This window comes from Synchiropus splendidus, chromosome 18, assembly GCF_027744825.2.
Source record: "Synchiropus splendidus isolate RoL2022-P1 chromosome 18, RoL_Sspl_1.0, whole genome shotgun sequence".
Classification (NCBI taxonomy): domain Eukaryota; kingdom Metazoa; phylum Chordata; class Actinopteri; order Syngnathiformes; family Callionymidae; genus Synchiropus; species Synchiropus splendidus.
Genome location: NC_071351.1, coordinates 6431450 through 6451466, shown reverse-complemented (window position 1 = coordinate 6451466; position 20017 = coordinate 6431450). Strand labels below are relative to the sequence as shown.

At 48.7% G+C, this 20017-nt stretch overlaps 4 protein-coding genes across 5 annotated transcripts; 3 read left to right on the top strand and 1 right to left on the bottom strand.

Moving 5' to 3' along the window:
* The first annotated feature begins 449 nt into the window (after positions 1 to 449).
* ctdsp2 (CTD (carboxy-terminal domain, RNA polymerase II, polypeptide A) small phosphatase 2) lies at positions 450 to 7045 on the top strand. The gene is made up of 7 exons (XM_053849000.1): positions 450 to 1061; positions 2513 to 2679; positions 3318 to 3413; positions 4308 to 4364; positions 5055 to 5147; positions 5297 to 5482; positions 5582 to 7045. Exons 1-7 carry the CDS (start codon positions 1001 to 1003, stop codon positions 5705 to 5707), a joined length of 786 nt encoding a protein of 261 aa, XP_053704975.1. The 5' UTR covers positions 450 to 1000; the 3' UTR covers positions 5708 to 7045.
* A 605-nt stretch (positions 7046 to 7650) lies between these two features.
* On the top strand, positions 7651 to 11786 carry tegt (testis enhanced gene transcript (BAX inhibitor 1)). 2 transcript variants are annotated; one of them, XM_053849010.1, is made up of 10 exons: positions 7651 to 7918; positions 8730 to 8806; positions 8873 to 8981; positions 9417 to 9537; positions 9605 to 9653; positions 9757 to 9854; positions 9924 to 10003; positions 10078 to 10178; positions 10498 to 10573; positions 11252 to 11786. In XM_053849010.1, the coding sequence occupies exons 2-10, from the start codon at positions 8751 to 8753 to the stop codon at positions 11273 to 11275; spliced, it is 714 nt and encodes a 237-aa protein (XP_053704985.1). In that variant the 5' UTR covers positions 7651 to 7918; positions 8730 to 8750; the 3' UTR covers positions 11276 to 11786. The 2 variants fall into 2 exon arrangements, with proteins under 2 accessions (XP_053704985.1, XP_053704986.1); XM_053849011.1 differs by lacking the exon at positions 7651 to 7918 and adding an exon at positions 8456 to 8600.
* A 369-nt stretch (positions 11787 to 12155) lies between these two features.
* LOC128749383 (tubulin alpha-1C chain-like) lies at positions 12156 to 17374 on the bottom strand. Its single transcript, XM_053848966.1, has 4 exons — positions 17345 to 17374; positions 13441 to 13663; positions 13220 to 13368; positions 12156 to 13148 (listed from the first exon to the last, which is right to left on the bottom strand). Exons 1-4 carry the CDS (start codon positions 17357 to 17359, stop codon positions 12171 to 12173), a joined length of 1365 nt encoding a protein of 454 aa, XP_053704941.1. The 5' UTR covers positions 17360 to 17374; the 3' UTR covers positions 12156 to 12170.
* Positions 17090 to 19898, top strand: LOC128749385 (tubulin alpha-1B chain). The gene is made up of 4 exons (XM_053848968.1): positions 17090 to 17309; positions 18167 to 18389; positions 18475 to 18623; positions 18777 to 19898. The coding sequence occupies exons 1-4, from the start codon at positions 17307 to 17309 to the stop codon at positions 19755 to 19757; spliced, it is 1356 nt and encodes a 451-aa protein (XP_053704943.1). The 5' UTR covers positions 17090 to 17306; the 3' UTR covers positions 19758 to 19898.
* Positions 19899 to 20017: the final 119 nt, after the last annotated feature.

Below are 20017 nucleotides of genomic sequence, written 5' to 3'. Positions count from 1 at the left end.
GTGATTTTACATTAAGTAAAAGTCATTGATGGTTTCATATTCTGACAAAGGGGCGGAGATTTTGAGTTGGGCTCGTTCTGGCGGTTAGTCCATGGTTGGTGACGGTGTGACAATAGCTTTTTTTCTGGGGTGGGGGACACATTGACAGTCGCTTGGTGTGTACCTGAGTCGCCAAATCTCTCAAAGTCCAAACCGATCGAAACGTTATTGGTGCCACAGGATCGTTGCGTTGGTAGGTCGTGTATTTCAGGGTGACGCTGTTTGCAAACCAAGCGCCGGCGTGGAGCGGAGTTGGTTTATTTGCTTTGAAATGATTCATAAACAAACAAAGTGATCTCATTTGTGGGAGCAGCGCCGGAATGTGGAGCGTGCAAGACTGGGAGGAATGCTGTGGCCACGCCCCTTCAAATATACTGGCCAATCAGGAAGTGCGCACGGTTTCAAGGTGCCCGTCGAGTCCGTAGCATAGAACAACAAAACGCCCGATAACAACTAAAGTCGCGTTTTATTTTTAATACTCTTCGGTATTGTCGTTTTTGCTACAAAATAATTAACCGAGGGCTGGATTTAATTAGTTTCCGTCGCGCTTTATGGGTTCCCGGGCGATGTTGTTTATCTGTAGTAAAGGGGGAGCTTGAAACCGACCTCCCTTGCCCCATTTCCTCGGTTGTTTTCCTTCTCTCGCCTGGATTCTCCATGTTGTTGGAGCTAAAGTGAGGACTTCGTATGGACGTGAGCGGGGGGCGTTCTGTGCGACTAGGGCCTTCGGAAAACGCGCTAGCCGTTCGGTGAAGTGGTGGGACGCACACCGAAGTGCCTTCGCCCTCGTCCAGTTGGCCTGGAGAAGACGAGGACGGCGGACCCAGGCGAGGAAGCCCGCACCCGCCGAGCGCCGAGGCGGATGACAAGTTCACCCGACTGCTGCTTGAAGCCGTCAGAGGGATGCCCACCGGTGCTGGGGGGCAGGATTTGAGGATTTCGAGGGCTCCGTGATTGTCAGATGGAAAGTTCTGTTATCACCCAAGTGCAAAAAGAAGACGTTCAAGTGTCGCCGAAAGCAGGTAACGATGCTTCTCTGGTCACCGACATGTCATGTCTAAATCGTGCGTCGCACTCTGAGTGGGAGACGTGACATATACAAGTCAACATGTCACCTCACTATTATTCACACGTTTTCCAGGCTGCTCTCTGTTTATATTTCACAGCACGTCAACATGTAGCTGAAATGACAAATGTTGTGCTGAAGTTGTTGGATGAAAGTTTCGATTAACCTTTGTTTTTTTTCTGATCGACTCAAATTCATGGAATTGGAGGTGTTTTTTGATGTTCCTATCAGGTTCCAGCTTGTTTGGTACTGAACCATAACCTCGCTCCTAGAAGGTGGAGAGCAGGTTGTGACCACATGCAGGCAGTAAAACATGAAACTGGACCATCTCGACTATAGATCCATGTACACCATGTGATATAGAACGAATGCGCGTTGAGTGTTTTAAGTCCAGGTGAAAGGCGCTCGGGGAATATAGGAATACCAGGTGCAGTGCTATTGACAGCGGAATGCACAAACACACCCCTCTGCACACGCCCATTGTAGCGCTGTTTCAAAGATATTTTCTTCTCATGGTTTTTCTCAGCCTCAGAAGATCTACTGAACAAGTCACACTCTCATTTCACCTTCCGCTTTCCCAGTTATTATGCCAGACGTGCTGTTTCTCTGCTGTGCATCTGACGTTTAGTTGTTTTTATTTGTTATGTCACAGCCTGCCAATGCTCCCTTCCTGTGGGAAGTCGACGCTATCACGTTAAACACTTCTGTTTACGTGAATATGGCGTCGCACCAATAACCAAGAGTCGTCAAATGGAAACCCAACGTCCTTTGTGTCTTTGACATGGAGTTGTGTAACACTGGTGCCTGCAGTACGTCTTCAGAGCGCCACAGCCAATACAGTAGATAACAGGAACTCAGCACGCTCATCTCTCAGCGCTTACAGTTGGCGGGCGCACGTTTCACTCCACAGTTTAAGACGCTTGTTTTGGACCATCCCGTCCGCTAATGAATCTGTTTGCAAGTCCCCACATGAATCACACTTGAGGGGACCTGCACAGCTTGGTGTTTTTTATCCTGCGATGGCGGCCGCCCAGAGCCCCGTGCAGATCACTGAGGGGTGACTGCTGGTCCTGCTCGCTTTCAGCGGCGTTCAGCACTGCTGCTCGTTTTAAAATGGCTGGAATGTTTTCTGTTGAATGTAGTGCTGAAAAGTGTGGCTTTTCCCGCCCTCTGTGATTATATAACATGCACCAGCCATTTCCAGCAGCAGTAGAGGCAGGCGCCTCGAAAACACATTGCTTCTGTGCATGCTCTGTGGTCTCTGAACACAGAGAGGTGGACACTTGCTCATATTTTCAGATGTGTTTGTGGTGCTCTGTGGTGTATTTAATTCAGTCCAGTTGTTTGTGTTTCAGTGAGACAGTACTTCAACTCTTGACAGTCTCTCATCTGTTCTGGCTTTGACAGGACAGGTGGGCCGCTCTGTCCTGAAACAACCTCGGAGTTGTAACATCTTCAAGGCACTCTTCTGTTGCCTACAAGCTCAAGATGGCTCCAAACCATCTCCATCACTACCGCCGCCTCCTTCGCAGCAAACCTTGCTGGAGACACAGGAAAATGGAGAAGTTGTCAAGGTATTGCAAAACCCATCCGAGTTTAGAGGCTCGCTAGCTCCTCGCCAGAGAACAGGTGACTGTCAGTGACCGCCTCCCACATCAGCCCTCACCAGAGAATCACATTCACAGTTGATCCCACTCTGAAGATAAGGGCGAGAAGCCATCAAACCTGGTTAGAAGTCAGACAGCATGTGTGTGAGTGTCTTTAAAAACGAGGCGCGACTTGCTGCTGAAGACTGTTGTGCCTGATAAGAGCTCCAGAGGCAGGAGGAAACAGGAAGATGAGTTCCCAGCCCTCTATTATCTGACTGACGTCAATTGAAGTGGAATTATATTTTGGTCGAGGTCACTGCATTTGCAGAGTGTTTAGTGAGTGACAGGCCTGTGTTTCTATTGATATATAAACATTAATGAATCTGAAACCTCCGACCAGAAATTATCCTGAATGATTCTACGATCATCCTCAAGTGTAGACTGTGAGGAAATGAAACAAACCAGTGACCGATCGCTTGTCCTGAAGACAGCCCTCATTTTTCTGGCCTCAGCATTATTCTGACCTGATTTCCTGCAAGTGACATTGATCAACAAATTGATGTGGATCCTCGTACATGCGCGACAGAAGCTGATGTGAATGAAAGAAATGTGCATTTCCACAGCTTCCAAGTCTCCTGCCTGAGGTGAAGTTCCAGGACCAGGGGAAGATCTGCGTGGTGATAGACCTGGATGAGACCCTTGTACACAGCTCTTTCAAGGTATTTGAAAGTCCCACCCTCTGAGAAGTAGCGCCATACATCTTTGTTATGTGTTTGAGAGCTGTGTTAAGTTAGCATTTCCAAGTTTTGAGGACATATGTTGATGCACTTAAGTCTATTCCAGGAACTGTTGATGGTTGACTTTTCGAAGAATTGAATGCACATATTTATCATCTCAGTGTTTTTGCTTTGTCACTTACAATGTGGCACTTAGCTTATACATAAATGTGGTTGTTATTCAGTTATCTTGACTGGTTGGTTTTATTTGTCATGAGACAAATGATGAATCATTGTATTTGATTATACTACTGATGGGAACTGTAATATTTCTGGAGTTTTTGTTGTATGGATAACATAACTGTGGACAAAAATAGACGCCGCCCACCGCCTCAGACCAACCTGAGCAAAGTATTCCAGCACGAGAAGGAAAGATGTGAAACGTGAAGCCATCACTAACATCGGAACAGTGAGGATTCAGAACTATGATTTTGAACAGGGTGGCTGTAGACTGCAGAGTATTTATATTTTTATTCTGGTTTGGCACTGTCAACTGTGCCACATAACTATGACTGGATAGAGCACTAAAGGTATACAGTAAAGCTATACAGAAAAAGTAAGGTTTGCACATGTTAAATTGTAAAAAGGTGTTGGAATAAATGGGTGAAGCAACATCGTAGTTGGAAGCTTTAAGAATGAGCTTTTACTGGTTCCACTTGTATTGTGCCTGTCCATGAACACATGTGCCTGGACGCCTGAAAGCATGAATATGTGTTTCTGTTGGCTCTGCTGTGATATTTATGGTGGTGGTGCACCCGTTATGTAATGCCATGTGGACGTACACATCTCCTCGTGGCTCACATGAAGGCCAACATTCTGCCTCTCCTCTCCCTCCAGCCCATTAACAACGCAGACTTCATCGTGCCTGTCGAGATAGAGGGGACCACACACCAGGTAAGGCACTGTCAGGATGGTGGGGAGGGGGCTGCCTTGTTTGTTGAGGGAGGGTCCTTGCGAGTGTTCAGCCAGAAGTGAAGTGGCAGTAGAGGCCCCTCTGCTGGCGGGATGGTGAACCATCATGGTCAGGCGAAGGAGCGTCAGTCGTTTATGTTTGGATTTTATTCAGGAACGAATCAGAACTAAAGAAAATAAGAAGCCAAAAGGCAACTGTGTGTCCAAATCCTGATGGTGAATCAAACCTTGTTCCACCGCACTGTACAACGCAGAATATATCAGACTAAAAGGCCGGCAGCGTTATTGATAAACATGAAAACCCGATGGCGTTACGTGGCTCAGTTATAGTTGTCATGAACGGGCCTGAGCCATGAAATGTGACCCCTGGGACCCTGAGTGCCAGCGCTGGTTTCTATCTGGGCCACCGCCTGGTTCAAGTAATCCAGGATAGGCTGGTTAACCATGTCGCGGCCTATTCTTGATTACTTGTTTCAGGAAGTGGCTGTGAGCAACAGAGGATTTCCCTCAATTTCCTCTTCGTTCAACTGGACCCTCTGTGTCGTGGAGCCTGTTACACACCATGGCTTTGCTTTCAGCGTCTTACTTCACAGTTTTGTTGGAAACGCCGTCATTTTGTGAGTGAGTGCGGGGATTGCGGCGAAGTTTCTCGAGTGTGGTGGTTTGTTCCAGGTGTATGTGCTGAAGAGGCCGTACGTGGACGAGTTCCTGCAGAGGATGGGCGAGCTGTTTGAATGTGTGCTGTTTACAGCCAGTCTGGCAAAGGTAAACACGCCCCCCAAAAGTCACCTGTGGAATGTGATGATTTCATTTGCTTGGAATTTGCTTGTGTCATTAGTTGAAGTTGCCCATGTAGTTTTGCACATCCCTCACCTGCACCCTCCCCCCACCCCCTCTCCCTCTGGACTCCTCAGTATGCCGACCCAGTGACGGACCTGCTGGATCAGTGTGGCGTGTTCCGGGCCCGCTTGTTCCGGGAATCTTGTGTTTTTCACCAAGGCTGCTACGTTAAAGACTTGAGCCGTTTGGGTCGAGACCTTCACAAAACCCTCATCCTCGATAACTCTCCTGCCTCCTACATCTTTCATCCAAACAATGCAGTGAGTATACGTGGCAACTCTCCAGTCGCTCTCCTTCATATTGACTTGTTTTGTTTTGATTTGATTCATTGGTTTATTTGAATGTATCGTCCTGCCCAGGTTCCGGTGGTTTCATGGTTCGATGACGTAGACGATACGGAGCTTCTCAATCTCCTGCCTGTGTTTGAGGAACTAAGTCAAGCTGATGATGTCTATGCCCGGCTGGACCAGCTCAGAGGACATTAAGTCACCTTCACTTTTGCTCCCTCAAACCAAAGTGGCATCAGTTATATACTTACATTTACTCATTTAACACGTGCGTTAGCTTGCAGGACACAAGTGTCTGCGGTGTGACACAATATTTCAGATTGGAAATTGAAGGCCTTCTGCTCACAATCTTGTCAACTCCCTTGTGAAAGGGAGGAGGAAAATGGAGCACCAGCTGAGGTGTCCCGTCACAGAGCGCTGCTGAGTTAGTGAGCGTCTCTTCTGCCAAAACAGAATGGCCTGGCCCTGCTCTTGACTTGACCTTTGGACATGTTTTTACTGATGTGCCTTCCAAGGAACAACTAAAAACATCAGCTCTTTTTTTTTAAATTTTCCTTTGTAGATTTTATACAGTTTTTTAAAATATCGTAATCTATTTTTTTAAATGGCCAAGATAGTTCGACTATGCAATGCAGTTCTGCAGACACACAGTCCATACCTCTTAATGCAGTCAATAATTGCATTTAGCATTGGAAATATGAACCATATTGGTCTGTGAATGAGCAGCAAAACAAGTGGAATCAACATCTGTTTCGTCACGCAAAAAAAAATACCTTTGATAAAACGCTCTGCAATGATCTGTATGAAGCAAACACACTGGAATATATCGGTCGTCGTGTTGGTTGTGATGTGAAAGTAATTGATCTATGTTCGACCAAGTGGAAAGGAAAAGGTGTGCCTTTGTGATCCCAATCGTGAACGGTGTTCTGCCTGAGAAGAGATTTGTTGGCCTGCGCAGGGTGACGCGTCATGCTGGCCGTGAAAAAAAAACACTGTCGAGAGCAGGTGTGAAGCCACGTGGCCGAGGTACTTGCTCTGCAACACTTGAAATTTAAAATTCACCTCTTTTTGAAGTGTGTAAGTTGCTGTATTTATTTGCCAAATGGTTCTTATGTTGAAAAGTTTGACATGTTGTACTGCAATCTGTTGTGTCCCGCTCTCGATCTGTGCCTAATCACCTTCACTGTCCAAGTTAGTGGACTTTGGAGCTCAAACTCAAATCCAGTTTTCAGTCATGCAATCATTCTTCTTCTTCTTGTTGGACATTCATTTGAACAGACGTTGGCTTTGGGACTCTCGCGACCTGAATTCTGTTTGGTGCCCAATGCAATTATTGGCTGCATGGTGACAAGTGGGATGACAAGGAAAATGTACCTGTTGTGATGACCAAAAGTATTTGTTAGACAGCCACCATTTGTTGAAATGTATTGAAAGAAATACAAAGAAAACGCATTTTGTAAACCCGATCTGACCAAAGGTCTAACAGACAAGGTGCTACCAATTCATTACATTTAGAATAAAATTGGTTATATTTTACCACGTTTGTGTCTTGGCTTGTCTTTTTTTCTGGCACACTTGACTGAAATTGCGTTTTATTTTGTGTTAAAAGTATGATCGTTTTACTTTAAATTACTTTTCAAGTAATTCATTTTACTTTTCAATACTAAAACTTCTGTTCACTATGTGTAAATGAATGTAATTCGTTCATCTCAAAAGCATTTCATGAGTATTATTTGTAACAATAATGTCGGTGTTAATAGAAATTTAATTTACAGGTGTTATAAATATAAAGATCTCTTATTTAATTCATCGATAACAGGTGACGTGTATACATGAATATAGTTTAATAAAAGCTACAATGGATGGCAGTTTTAGAAATACATGAGAGAAATATAAAACTCCACGTTCAAGATCCAACATGAATCCTGCAGCTCTAATGCGTAACACAAATGAACCACCGTTGTTTTGCAGTTCACTGCGATTTAAAAAAGATAATCCTACTATGTTAATAGTCGCAAATACTATGTGCATTTAATCGCCTGTTGCTACACTTTGATACACGATGGAAGTCGGCGAGCGCGTCCACGGCGAAGGGGAAAGCTGCTCTGGTTTCGGATCATGGTGTTTACGCGTCGGCCATTTTAGGTGACGGGGAACACGGCTCAAAATGTATTTCGTGAAATACACCCTCTTCGTTTGAAGTGGAAAACGTTGGCCGCAAACGACGCGGCGTCGCGGTGAAACATATTTCGAGTGTTAAAAATGACTTTTCGGACGATGGTGTCGTCATCCGGGACCAGGTTGGACTGGGCGTTTCTATGGTGATGCCACCACAGGCCGTCCCCACACGTCAACCCCACTCCGAGCAGAAGGCGGAAGACGCGCACCGCGAGACACTTGGCGAAATAGGTAAGTGTTAAAGGTCTCCCACATTCTCTCCGTGTTCTATAAAGCTTTTCATGACCAAGTATATCGATGCGCCTTGGCAAATAAAGCGCTTGTTAGCACATGCTAGCGCTGCTAACCGTTGTTCAACCAACAACAACACAGCGCGATGTTGTTCTCGAGCTCGGTCATATTGAAGCCCTTTCGTTTTTCTATTTCGTTTCGTTTTGTGTGTAGTTTGATATTCAACTTGTTGCGTGCCCCTTGTCTGTTCCTGTGACGATATTCTATTTGTGTCGCGGGTGTGTTATCAGTTCGTCTTATCTGGCGACTGTGTGTGTTGGTTTCGCAGTTGACGACTAAATCCAGAACTTCAGGTTTACATTCAGCCGCCGAGAACCAAAGTACCACACGACTTTTTTAAAAGGACGCTGTCGACGACAGTTTTGTTGGTTGGTCCAACCGTAATTTGGCTTTGAAGTTTTGGCCTTGAAGTCGACGCTATCACTTTAAAAGTCAAGTCTCTAACGTCAAAGCAAACGTGTAGTCGAGCCAAATAAAGTCTGAAAGGCGATTGTAGAAATATATTAAATGAAATTGAATGTATTGTAGCCTCTGTCCTTTTCTGAAGCCAAATTAATATCAGAGATGAACAACGTCTAACACTGAAGGAATGTTAGTGGATCCTGTAATATGAGATTGTTATGTGAGTCTGGATGCAGTGTGTGGATATAAAGCTCTTTACATTTTGGTTCATAATGTTTTTGTGAGTTCAAACGTTTTGCTGTCGACCGTGGACTTGGCTTCTGCTTATTTTCTTGTCCATTTGTTTCAGGTATCGACTCGTGTTTTCATCATGAACGTCTTTGACCGCAACATCAACTTAGACGCGCTCTTCAAATTTTCCCAGATGTAAGTATGCAGTCCTTTAAATGTGTGTTTCACGGTTTATGGTTTATGGTTTTGCCATTTGCACAGATCGCATTCAACCCAGCTGCACTTGAAGAATGTGTACTCCAGCCTGGCAGTGTGTATGTTTGTGGCTGCTGCAGGTGCCTACGTCCATGTCGTCGCACGCCTCTTCCAGGTATAAACAACACCATGTTTTCATGGACGGTTGGTTTGATCGTGTGGATTCCTTTAGTGGTAGCAAGAAGATAAGGCTGTCGAGAGACAAGAAGCAGAGTTGAAGATGCTCAGGTTTCATGACAAGGGAGGGCAAGATTAGAACCAAGTTGCTCAGAGTGACTGCTGATGTGGAAAAGTGTGAAGATCAAGGAGCCCAACTTGGCTGGTGAGGGCACACAGAGAGGAGAGGCAGGTTCATGGATGAGGTGATGGAGGACATCAGTTGGACGTCTTTGTCAACCGATTTACTTGCAGTTGTTAAGATCAAAACAGCGGATAGTTGCAGGTGTAAGTGGAGTCTTGGAGACATGGAAAGGTCCCTGACTCTCTGACAGGAAGTGCCGAAACACGAAGCACTACATGTGGTCCTCTTCCATTCTGCTGTTGCTTCCAGGCTGGCCTGCTCTCTGCGCTGGCCTCGCTGGGCATGATGGTCTGGCTGACAATGACTCCACATCATCCTGGGACTGAGAAGAAGCGCCTGGCTATCCTTGCTGGATTTGCCTTCTTCACAGGTCAGCCTGAAGGAAGTCCGGCCGGTTGTCGTGTGGGAGTCTCTCACTCTCTGTTTCTCTGTTGAAGGTGTTGGTCTCGGCCCGACTCTGGACTTTGTCATCGCGGTTAATCCGAGGTACGTCTGGGCTCTTGCATCTGTTGGTGCTGCCACAGAGTTGTGCTCATCGTGTGTTGGTGGAGTCGGTCCCCGGTTGAAAAGTGTCTGTCCTGGTTCCCAGCATCATTGTCACTGCCTTCATGGGGACTTCCTTGATTTTCATCTGCTTCACTCTGAGTGCTCTGACTGCCAAACGAAGGAGCTACCTGTTCCTGGGAGGTAACATGGCCGTCTCCAGTCTGACTCTGCGTCCTGGAGTGGGGTGACATTAACGCCACGTCTTCTCAGGCACGTTGATGTCCGGCCTCAGCCTCCTGCTCTTGATGTCCCTGATGAACATCTTCTTCGGTTCAGTCATGCTGTTCAAGGTGAACAGAATGAGTCCGCGGAGTTCCACTGGCTGGTGACAGCTGAGGCTTATTGGCTCCTGGATGTTTTTCAGCTGCACATGTACCTGGGTCTGCTCATCATGTGCGGCTTCGTCCTGTTCGACACTCAGCTCATCATTGAGAAGGCAGAAAACGGAGACAAGGATTACGTCTCGTAAGAACACACTCACACATGTTTGTCTTCCTATCTTAGTGAGGACCGTCATTGACACACATTAACGCAACCCTCTCCCCCTAAACCTAACCATTGAAAACAAATGGCTAAACTTAACCTTTGCTCTGAACCAAAGTGTAATCCAATTGTAATAACCGAGGTGTTTTGTAGTTTTAACCCTCAGAATGAGACTGGGACCGTCCAAAATGTCCTCACTCTGTTGGTTAAAAATGCATACAGGTTTTCACAAAGATAGAAGTTTGAGAACACACACACAACTAACAGCGAAGCGCTCAGCCTGATTTCTTTTCCTCTGAAGGCACTGTGTGGATTTGTTCCTGGACTTCATCACCATCTTCAGGGAGCTGATGGTCATCCTGGCCATGAATGACAAGGTACTGACCCCCTGGGTAACAAATGCTATGTTTGGTGTGATTCAGCCTCCTGAGATCAGAATATCGCTCCAGTATTTTGTGAGGAATTATTTTTATGGAAAGACACGTTTTCCTCCAAAACTCGAGCTTCATTTGATCATTGACACATTTGTCTCGTGGTGTTTTGGAAGTCAAATCAGTTTCAACTGTTATTAGGCTGAGTCCAGAGAGCTCCACAGCGGAAGTGAGCCATGGAATGAACCAGCAAGTGATCTGAGCTACAGCTCACCTGTCTGTTTAAAACACTATGGCGCCTTTCAAACTCCTGGGACTGAAACAGCAGCTCGTGTCTCAACGCCATCCTGTTCCTCTCAGGTCGGCTCTGCGCTCAACAGTAGAAGCTTTCAGAAATGATGACAAATGTCTTTATCTTTTGATGAAGTCATGAAGTGTGCCTTCACCTTTCATTTCTCTAAAAAACGTGGGTAAAATTGGGTCAAGTTGAGCTTGAAAACTGAGAGTGTGCGTCCCACATGTGTTTGCAGGTGACTGAATAAAACACTGAAGGGATTTCAGTGAGTTTAAGCAGTGAACATGTGAGCACATGCCAGCGCATGGCCAGGATCACGCTTGGTGTTCAGGGTGGTCCACAGCTGGTGCGGCTCTGTGTGAGCTGAATGACGCGCTTTTCTCTTGCAGGACAAGAAGAAGAAGAGCAAGTAAAGCACTGGCACCACCAGCACGCACGTCATCTCTTCACCTTTTCTTAAAATCACCCCTCTGATGGAAAAAAAAGAAAGTTAAGTGAACGTTTTCTTTATCGATCGCAGATGAATGAGTTGATCAATAAGTCGTGGAGACAGTCCGAGAGCCGACTTGTCTTTCTTCGTCAAGTTTTAGTTCTTGTAATTGCTCTTGTGTCATTTAGTGCCATAACTACGAGACCTTGTCGGCTCCTCCGAGTCGTGTGAGCTTCTGATCCTTTTCGTTCTTGTCCTTTAGTTGAGTCCGCTGCTCCACACACACAGTGGCCCGTGCTGAGCGTGGCCCACCGTGGTTCATTAGTTCACATGTTCTTCCCAGGTGGACACTAGTGATGCCTGGTGACTCTGTGATCAGATGTTCTCATGTTAGGTTGTGGACTGTCATTCTCCATCCATGTTTTGAAACTGTCTACTATGAACCAGTTATTTAATTGTGAAAGTTCGATTAAAAAATGATGCATTTGCTCATACATGTGTTGGAAGTTCCCGAAGTGTGAGTTCTTTTGAGCAACTTGTCACTAGATGGCGCTGACAGTGTGATCTTTGAATATTCGACATCATTTGGAACTGTGCACACTGCAACGCTCACTCGCCGGTCGGATCAGTGGAAGGCAAAGGGGCCTGATGTATTCTTCTTCACTTGACTTTCAGTGCACATTCGCTTTATTCACTGGGAGAGATTTACTGTATATTAGAATATGAATGATCAGAGAAACGTTTGTCTGTGACAAGAGGAGAAGGACATTAAACACTGACGCCCCCATGTGGCTCTTCGTGGTAAAGGCAGCCGCATGTTCATCTCGAGTTTAATTGGATTGTTTACTTGCAACATTTCAGTGTCGAGAATTCAATATCTAATACTCTTCTCCTTCATCGTCGTCATCTCCATCACCATCCGCTCCCACCTCCTCATAATCCTTCTCCAGGGCGGCCATGTCCTCCCTGGCCTCGGAGAACTCTCCCTCCTCCATGCCCTCGCCAACGTACCAATGGACGAAGGCGCGCTTGGCGTACATCAGGTCAAACTTGTGGTCGAGTCGAGCCCAGGCCTCTGCGATAGCAGTGGTGTTGCTCAACATGCACACGGCTCTCTGGACCTTGGCCAGGTCTCCACCAGGGACCACAGTGGGGGGCTGGTAGTTGATGCCCACCTTGAAGCCAGTGGGGCACCAGTCCACGAACTGGATGGTGCGCTTGGTCTTGATGGTGGCGATGGCGGCGTTGACGTCTTTGGGCACCACATCGCCACGGAAGAGCAGGCAGCAGGCCATGTACTTGCCGTGACGCGGGTCGCACTTCACCATCTGATTGGCCGGTTCGAAGCAGGCGTTGGTGATCTCAGCCACCGACAGCTGCTCGTGGTAGGCCTTCTCCGCCGAGATGACCGGGGCGTAGGTGGCCAGAGGGAAGTGGATACGAGGGTAGGGCACCAGGTTGGTCTGGAACTCGGTCAGGTCCACGTTGAGGGCCCCGTCGAAGCGAAGGGAAGCCGTGATGGAGGACACGATCTGACTGATCAGCCTGTTGAGGTTGGTGTAAGTGGGACGCTCGATGTCCAGGTTCCTACGGCAGATGTCGTAGATGGCCTCGTTGTCCACCATGAAGGCGCAGTCCGAGTGCTCCAGGGTGGTGTGGGTGGTCAGGATGGAGTTGTAGGGCTCCACCACGGCCGTGGACACCTGGGGCGCCGGGTAGATGGAGAACTCCAGCTTGGACTTCTTGCCGTAGTCCACGGACAGACGCTCCATCAGCAAGGAGGTGAAGCCGGAGCCGGTGCCCCCGCCGAAGCTGTGGAAGACCAGGAAGCCCTGCAGCCCTGTGCACTGGTCGGCCTGTGGATGGAGGAGTGTTCAGTCTGCAGCAGAACGCTGGATTGAGCGTGCACTTTTGTGTATTCACCCACCAATTTGCGGAGCCTTTCCAGCACTGGATCGATGAGCTCCTTGCCCACAGTGTAGTGTCCGCGGGCGTAGTTGTTGGCGGCGTCTTCCTTCCCAGTGATCAGCTGCTCGGGGTGGAACAGCTGGCGGTACGTTCCGGTGCGGACCTCATCTGCCAAATAAGAATAAATTGAATAAATAGTGGAAACATCACACATTCAAAATCTATTTGAGAAGTGTTCACCGATGACAGTGGGCTCCAGGTCCACGAAAACAGCCCGGGGCACGTGCTTCCCTGCTCCAGTTTCACTGAAGAAGGTGTTGAAGGAATCGTCTCCTCCTCCGATGGTTTTGTCGCTGGGCATCTGCCCGTCCGGCTGGATGCCATGCTCCAGGCAGTACAGCTCCCAGCAGGCATTGCCAATCTGGACGCCAGCCTGACCGACGTGTACGGAGATGCACTCGCGCTGGGGAGAAAGCAGATCATGAGTTTGAAACAAATGCTGAACATGAAAAGAAGCTGGTTGTTTCTTCAAAACGAAAATAAAACATTCCCCAGAGACACACTCCGCAGGAAAATCACATGTTCAGTCAGGGATGGTATTTTTAGCAGCAGAACACACATGATGGTGATCGGTGGTTGAAGACAACCGCTCCGATAAAACTCCAGAATTGACACAAGACAGGAGAATAAAATGAAAAGCCAATGTGCAATACTATTTTCAATAAAGTGTAAAACAAGCCGGAAACAAGAAACGTCCTCTGACTACTCTACCAAAGAGGAAGCAACACAGGAAAGAGCATTGTTTTGTGATACCTTGCAAAAAAAAGTTGCTGCCGTGAGTGTGGTCGAGCAGCTCCCAACTATACAGCGAACTGCATTGAAGACGCGACAGCTGAGGCTGTACACTGTGCAGAGACGCAAAGGGCTCAAAGTGAAGATGAATAAAGATACTCACCATCTTGTTCTGAGATCTAACGCAGGAATGGCGTCTGTTGTTCCCCCGCGAGAGGAACTACAAGTCCTTCTCAGTGGTACACTGCATCCCAGTGTGCAGTAAGTTTTTATACACGTCCATCATGGGCGGAACTAGTTCATCCACGTCTGATGGTGGTCGCGTGTCTTTGGTTCCTATTGGCTGAAGAGACTTCTCAATGTTTCCTGCTTTAATTTTATCATTTAAAACGCTTTACACACATTTTGTATTTGAAAAATACTCTTTTCAATTGATATTCCAAAGTAAAATCTACTTTATTGTTGGCACTAACACTTTAATTAAATATTGCGTTGTTCAATGCAATATATTAGATTATGATTTGGAATATATAATATGTCTTTTATTGGGTGTTTTATATATATATATATATATGGGGCCAGTAGTGGTTGCTGGTCAATAGAGGGCGCTGAGCCACTGCCTCAGAAAATGGCAGTCATAGAGGTTTATTTTAGTCGGACACATACATGATGACGCTTATCATAAATATGATGAATCTTGTGATCAGAACCACCGAGGAGATTGTCTGTTTTTTGTTCACTAAATTAGATGACATTTATGAAGATGATGAACGGAGAAAGTCCAAAATAATGGTGACTGGATCCCTGAAGTTGTGGCCATGATTCTTGGCCACTCAGTCTCCAATCCGCTTTTATTTAAATCCATTATTAATCTGTGTCTATTTCCCAGAAGGTTCTGTGAATCCAGAACCTGCGTGTGTGTCATTTCTACATGACAAAGGAAGTCTGTGAGATCTTTACCCCACTCCCCCCTCACATGCCACACATGCCTCTCCCAGGCTGGCTCTGCCTCCTGGGACCAAGAGGCGACCAGCGGATGTCGGACAGTGACTGTATACCAAAAGCCTCTGGGTGAGCCTTTCATCATCCGCTGCCCGACTCGCCCACGTTGTGGTGTCCCTGACCCACCCAGTGGTACAATCCTGAAATAGCCCCTGGAGGAGAGCCGCCCTGGAAGCCTGCCCAGCCTCACACCCTGGTCCTCAGTCAGGGGGCCGTGACCAGTCTGCACCCCCAGCCTGTCAGGGTGTCTTCGTACGCCGAGTCCCACGTGAGACCTCACCAGAACCTCATGGATCAACACTGTGGCGGCCTCCTCCAGGGTGCGGCCACAGTGGTTTCCTGTCCTCCTTCTTCCTCCACAACTGACTGTCCAGCCGAACGCGATCGCACCTTGCCGGCCAACACCATGGACCACAGCTGAGGCAGGAAATGAAGTTGGTGCTCAACAATGTCCAGATGTCCATCTGCCAGCGTCCCTCTCTGCTTCAACCAACAGATTCAGGATTCGTGTCCTGATGGCAGTCAGACCTGTCGTCACACTGAACCGTGATCCTGATTTAACTGACTCACTTATGTACACAAAGTGCATCATTACATTGCAAAGATGACAAGGAGTCTACATTGTGTCAGCGGAACAATTGTGCCGGCACTTTTCCCAGAGCCGAGCTAAAGGCGTCGACTCTCCATCACTTGTCTGCTGCTGCCACGGGCTCACGCTCCCTGCTCTGCATTCACATAATGGTACCTTCCAGAATCCTCAGATGCGATTGGACAAAGCGCCACCGTGCTGGCCAATCAACGCCAGTTCCTCCAGACATGGGCCTGAACCACCGGGAGAAGGGGAAACGGCTCTGCTCGGCGCGACTTGGCTCATCTGACTGACTGAAAAGTGTCGCTCGTGACTGTTGGGTTCTCGCAGGAAAGTGCTGTGTCATCGATCAGTTTGTCTCTTATTTGTCGAGCCAGGTTCCACGAGACCGATGACAAGCTTGGGACATGACGTCACAATCCCAGCCAGAAGGATGAGAGCCAGTGTCAGACAAAAAAAAAGCGTTTCCATTCACACCCATTGATCTTTTGAGAAGAGCGTGTGAAAGAGGTCACTCGTGTGAGGGACGCGACAGGGCGCGCGTGCCCATCCCCCGGGCTCCTCGCAGGATCTGGTCGTTGCTGGGGAGTGAGTCAGGGAGTTGCCCAGCCACAGCGGCGGCCTTCATCTGCGAGTCACGTGACGCGGCGGCGCAGCTGCCACCGTGTGCAAATGTGTGTGAGATCAATAACTGCTTCTACAATGGATCCACCCAATTTAGTAGTCGTCAAGAAGCTCGTCTTCGGTGGTCAAGAACTCTTCAAAATAAAACCCCACTTTGAATGAAGACGGATGTACATGCATGTGAATGTTCACTATTGTTGTTGTGATTCACAGCTTTTCCGTGCTGCTTTGTTTTTATTTGTTTGTTTGAGCTCGCGGGAATGGCTGGACTAATAATGTGCACCATCATTCCACGAGGGACCACGCCCATCCTTCACGCGCTCACGCCGCCGACGCGGCGCAACTGCTCCGACGCTCCATCGGTCGCAGCTGCTGAGAAGGAGTCGCGAGGAAGAAGCTGCGCGCTGATCATGACATGGACAGTCACGACAGCTGTTTTTATTCACGTCTTCATATATTAGAACAGATACACGGACATAACAAACCATCGCCAAGAGACGATGAGTCTCATCGTCTTCCTTTTGTTCAGATCCAGAGGGAAAAGACAAAGCGCAGTCACGTGACCGGTCCACATGACGTCACTGCGGGGAATCTGGGACAAAGAGAGGAGAGCTGCAGGATGAGCGGCGGCCATTTTGTATCAGGTGCACTTGCTGCTGGTTCGTGAGCAGTGAATCAGAAGAACGTCAAAATGTTTTGTTCGGTCCACGCCATGATATCAACAACATCAGCTGTGGTGCATGCAGTCTTGCATTCACACGCACGCGTCATCCTTGTGTCGTTGCTCTTTCAAACCAAAATGCTTTGTCACAGAAATCCCGTGACGCCCGACACGTTTTATAAGACAGAGAGCACAATGTTGATGTCCAACAAATTGTCATGTACCATGAATTTCTCGCCTATTTTCGTGTGGTTTTCAGAAAGGCTGATGACAAATGTTGGGCGGGGTCAGCCTCCGCGGGTATAAAAGCGGAAGCACCGCCCGGCCCTTCACCAGTTGTTGCTTCGACCCCGCTGGGTGCAATACGCAACGCAAATACTCCGTTTAAAACTCACCTTTCCTCTTTTTCCCTGCTTCTCTTCCACCTTCTAACTGAAAATGGTAAGTTGCAACTCTTTCTCTGACTTCTTATTCACCTGAACGGGCTTCATTTCTCACGAGCCGTGCGACACCATCTTGGCCGGCGTCGTGGTTTCTCCACCTCTAATCCTGTTGGTATTAAACCGCGGTCAGGTGTCTGTCTCCTGTGTTTCCACGCGCAGACAGTGGTCGGGACGCGGGCGCATCACCGAGCTGCGCGGTGATGGATGCCATTGTGTGGATGAGACAATGCGCTGCTGTGCAGCTCCAGATGCTTTTGTCTGACCCACGGTCAAACCTTCACTGTGTTCATGTCAACCCATGGAGGTCTAAGATGCGGGCCGCATGAGGCTGGGAGGGGCGGACTGGGTGGGGAAGGATGGAGCTGTCATCCATTATGAACAGGTTGCACGCGTCATCATCATCATTGGTGCGCACCCTCTATGTTTTTATGCTGCAGAACATGATCAATGATCCTTCAGCATCATGGTCCACCGCCTCCCTCTGCCTTCCTTACAGTGTAGTAGTGGAATATGGAAGGAGTTCATGTCTCCCAAATCATTTTGGGTGTGTACGCCCATCTTTGATGGAGGAATTCCAGTGGAATATTCCAGAATACATTGAGTGAGTGCGCATGTGCGTGGGGTGATTTACATTGATTTCTTGGGGGAGGGTGCGAGGAGGGAGGGGGAGGACAGGAGGACAATACACGAGCACAGAAAAGACTGGGGAGAACAAGCAGGGAGGCACTTCAGTCATGGCAGCTGTGGAGCCAGTGGGGGGCCACTCCCTGCTGCGGCGCTCATGAGCCGACTGGGACGGGAGTAACATGGGTTCCTGTCTCATCTTTCAGTCTGTTAAACCTTTTTTCTTTTCAGCGCGAGTGCATCTCCATTCACGTCGGTCAGGCTGGCGTCCAGATTGGCAATGCCTGCTGGGAGCTGTACTGCCTGGAGCATGGCATCCAGCCGGACGGGCAGATGCCCAGCGACAAGACTCTTGGAGGAGGAGACGATTCCTTCAACACCTTCTTCAGTGAAACTGGAGCAGGGAAGCATGTGCCCCGGGCTGTTTTCGTGGACCTGGAGCCCACTGTCATCGGTAAATGGCCTCTTTTGTGTTATGGAAGAATTTAGGGGTTTATTTACTGTCATGCAAATGCCAATAATTCATATCTGTGTTACAGATGAGGTTCGCACCGGAACGTACCGCCAGCTGTTCCACCCAGAGCAGCTGATCACTGGGAAGGAAGACGCCGCCAACAACTACGCCCGCGGACACTACACCATCGGCAAAGAGATCATCGACCTGGTCTTGGACAGGATCCGCAAACTGGTGAGTTCAGCTGACTAAAATGTGCTTGCGTTATTAAAACTCACTTCCGCGTTACGCCACCCGCCCGCCACCCCGCCCCACCCCGCCCCACCTCACCCCACCTCACCCCACCTCACCCCACCTCACCCCACCTCACCCCACCTCACCCCACAGGCCGACCAGTGCACAGGGCTGCAGGGCTTCCTGGTCTTCCACAGCTTCGGCGGGGGCACCGGCTCCGGCTTCACCTCCTTGCTGATGGAGCGTCTGTCCGTGGACTACGGCAAGAAGTCCAAGCTGGAGTTCTCCATCTACCCGGCGCCCCAGGTGTCCACGGCCGTGGTGGAGCCCTACAACTCCATCCTGACCACCCACACCACCCTGGAGCACTCGGACTGCGCCTTCATGGTGGACAACGAGGCCATCTACGACATCTGCCGTAGGAACCTGGACATCGAGCGTCCCACTTACACCAACCTCAACAGGCTGATCAGTCAGATCGTGTCCTCCATCACGGCTTCCCTTCGCTTCGACGGGGCCCTCAACGTGGACCTGACCGAGTTCCAGACCAACCTGGTGCCCTACCCTCGTATCCACTTCCCTCTGGCCACCTACGCCCCGGTCATCTCGGCGGAGAAGGCCTACCACGAGCAGCTGTCGGTGGCTGAGATCACCAACGCCTGCTTCGAACCGGCCAATCAGATGGTGAAGTGCGACCCGCGTCACGGCAAGTACATGGCCTGCTGCCTGCTCTTCCGTGGCGATGTGGTGCCCAAAGACGTCAACGCCGCCATCGCCACCATCAAGACCAAGCGCACCATCCAGTTCGTGGACTGGTGCCCCACTGGCTTCAAGGTGGGCATCAACTACCAGCCCCCCACTGTGGTCCCTGGTGGAGACCTGGCCAAGGTCCAGAGAGCCGTGTGCATGTTGAGCAACACCACTGCTATCGCAGAGGCCTGGGCTCGACTCGACCACAAGTTTGACCTGATGTACGCCAAGCGCGCCTTCGTCCACTGGTACGTTGGCGAGGGCATGGAGGAGGGAGAGTTCTCCGAGGCCAGGGAGGACATGGCCGCCCTGGAGAAGGATTACGAGGAGGTGGGCGTCGACTCCATCGAGGGGGAAGGTGAAGAGGAAGGAGAGGAATATTAAAAAAAAAAGGCAGTGGCGCTAAAGGCTGAGGCATCAGGTTTCCTTGATCGCTTCCCTGTCGACTGTCAGTTTGGCTGTTCAGAGTAAAACCCTGGAATTGTCACAATTGGCTTATCTGAATAAAATCTTGCGACACATGAACATCTCGAGTGAAGTTCTTTCTTGTCTTGAAAATGTATTTTCAGTGTCTTTTTAACACAAAGAACACAATCTCAAGAAGTTACCATTAATCCAGTAATGAGTCAAAAATCGAGGTTTGT

Coding starts and splice junctions, on each gene's coding strand:
- LOC128749383 (XM_053848966.1), bottom strand. Junction 13,369..13,440: donor CCTGGAGCCCACTGTCATCG/GTGAACACTTCT, acceptor CTTATTTGGCAG/ATGAGGTCCGCACCGGAACG. Junction 13,149..13,219: donor TGGAAAGGCTCCGCAAATTG/GTGGGTGAATAC, acceptor CTCCATCCACAG/GCCGACCAGTGCACAGGGCT.
- tegt (XM_053849010.1), top strand. CDS start 8,751: ATGAACGTCTTTGACCGCAACATCAACTTAGACGCGCTCTTCAAATTT. Junction 8,807..8,872: donor CTCTTCAAATTTTCCCAGAT/GTAAGTATGCAG, acceptor CCATTTGCACAG/ATCGCATTCAACCCAGCTGC. Junction 9,538..9,604: donor TGGATTTGCCTTCTTCACAG/GTCAGCCTGAAG, acceptor TCTCTGTTGAAG/GTGTTGGTCTCGGCCCGACT.
- LOC128749385 (XM_053848968.1), top strand. Junction 18,390..18,474: donor CCTGGAGCCCACTGTCATCG/GTAAATGGCCTC, acceptor TCTGTGTTACAG/ATGAGGTTCGCACCGGAACG. Junction 18,624..18,776: donor TGGACAGGATCCGCAAACTG/GTGAGTTCAGCT, acceptor CTCACCCCACAG/GCCGACCAGTGCACAGGGCT.
- ctdsp2 (XM_053849000.1), top strand. CDS start 1,001: ATGGAAAGTTCTGTTATCACCCAAGTGCAAAAAGAAGACGTTCAAGTG. Junction 5,148..5,296: donor TTACAGCCAGTCTGGCAAAG/GTAAACACGCCC, acceptor TGGACTCCTCAG/TATGCCGACCCAGTGACGGA. Junction 5,483..5,581: donor TCTTTCATCCAAACAATGCA/GTGAGTATACGT, acceptor CGTCCTGCCCAG/GTTCCGGTGGTTTCATGGTT.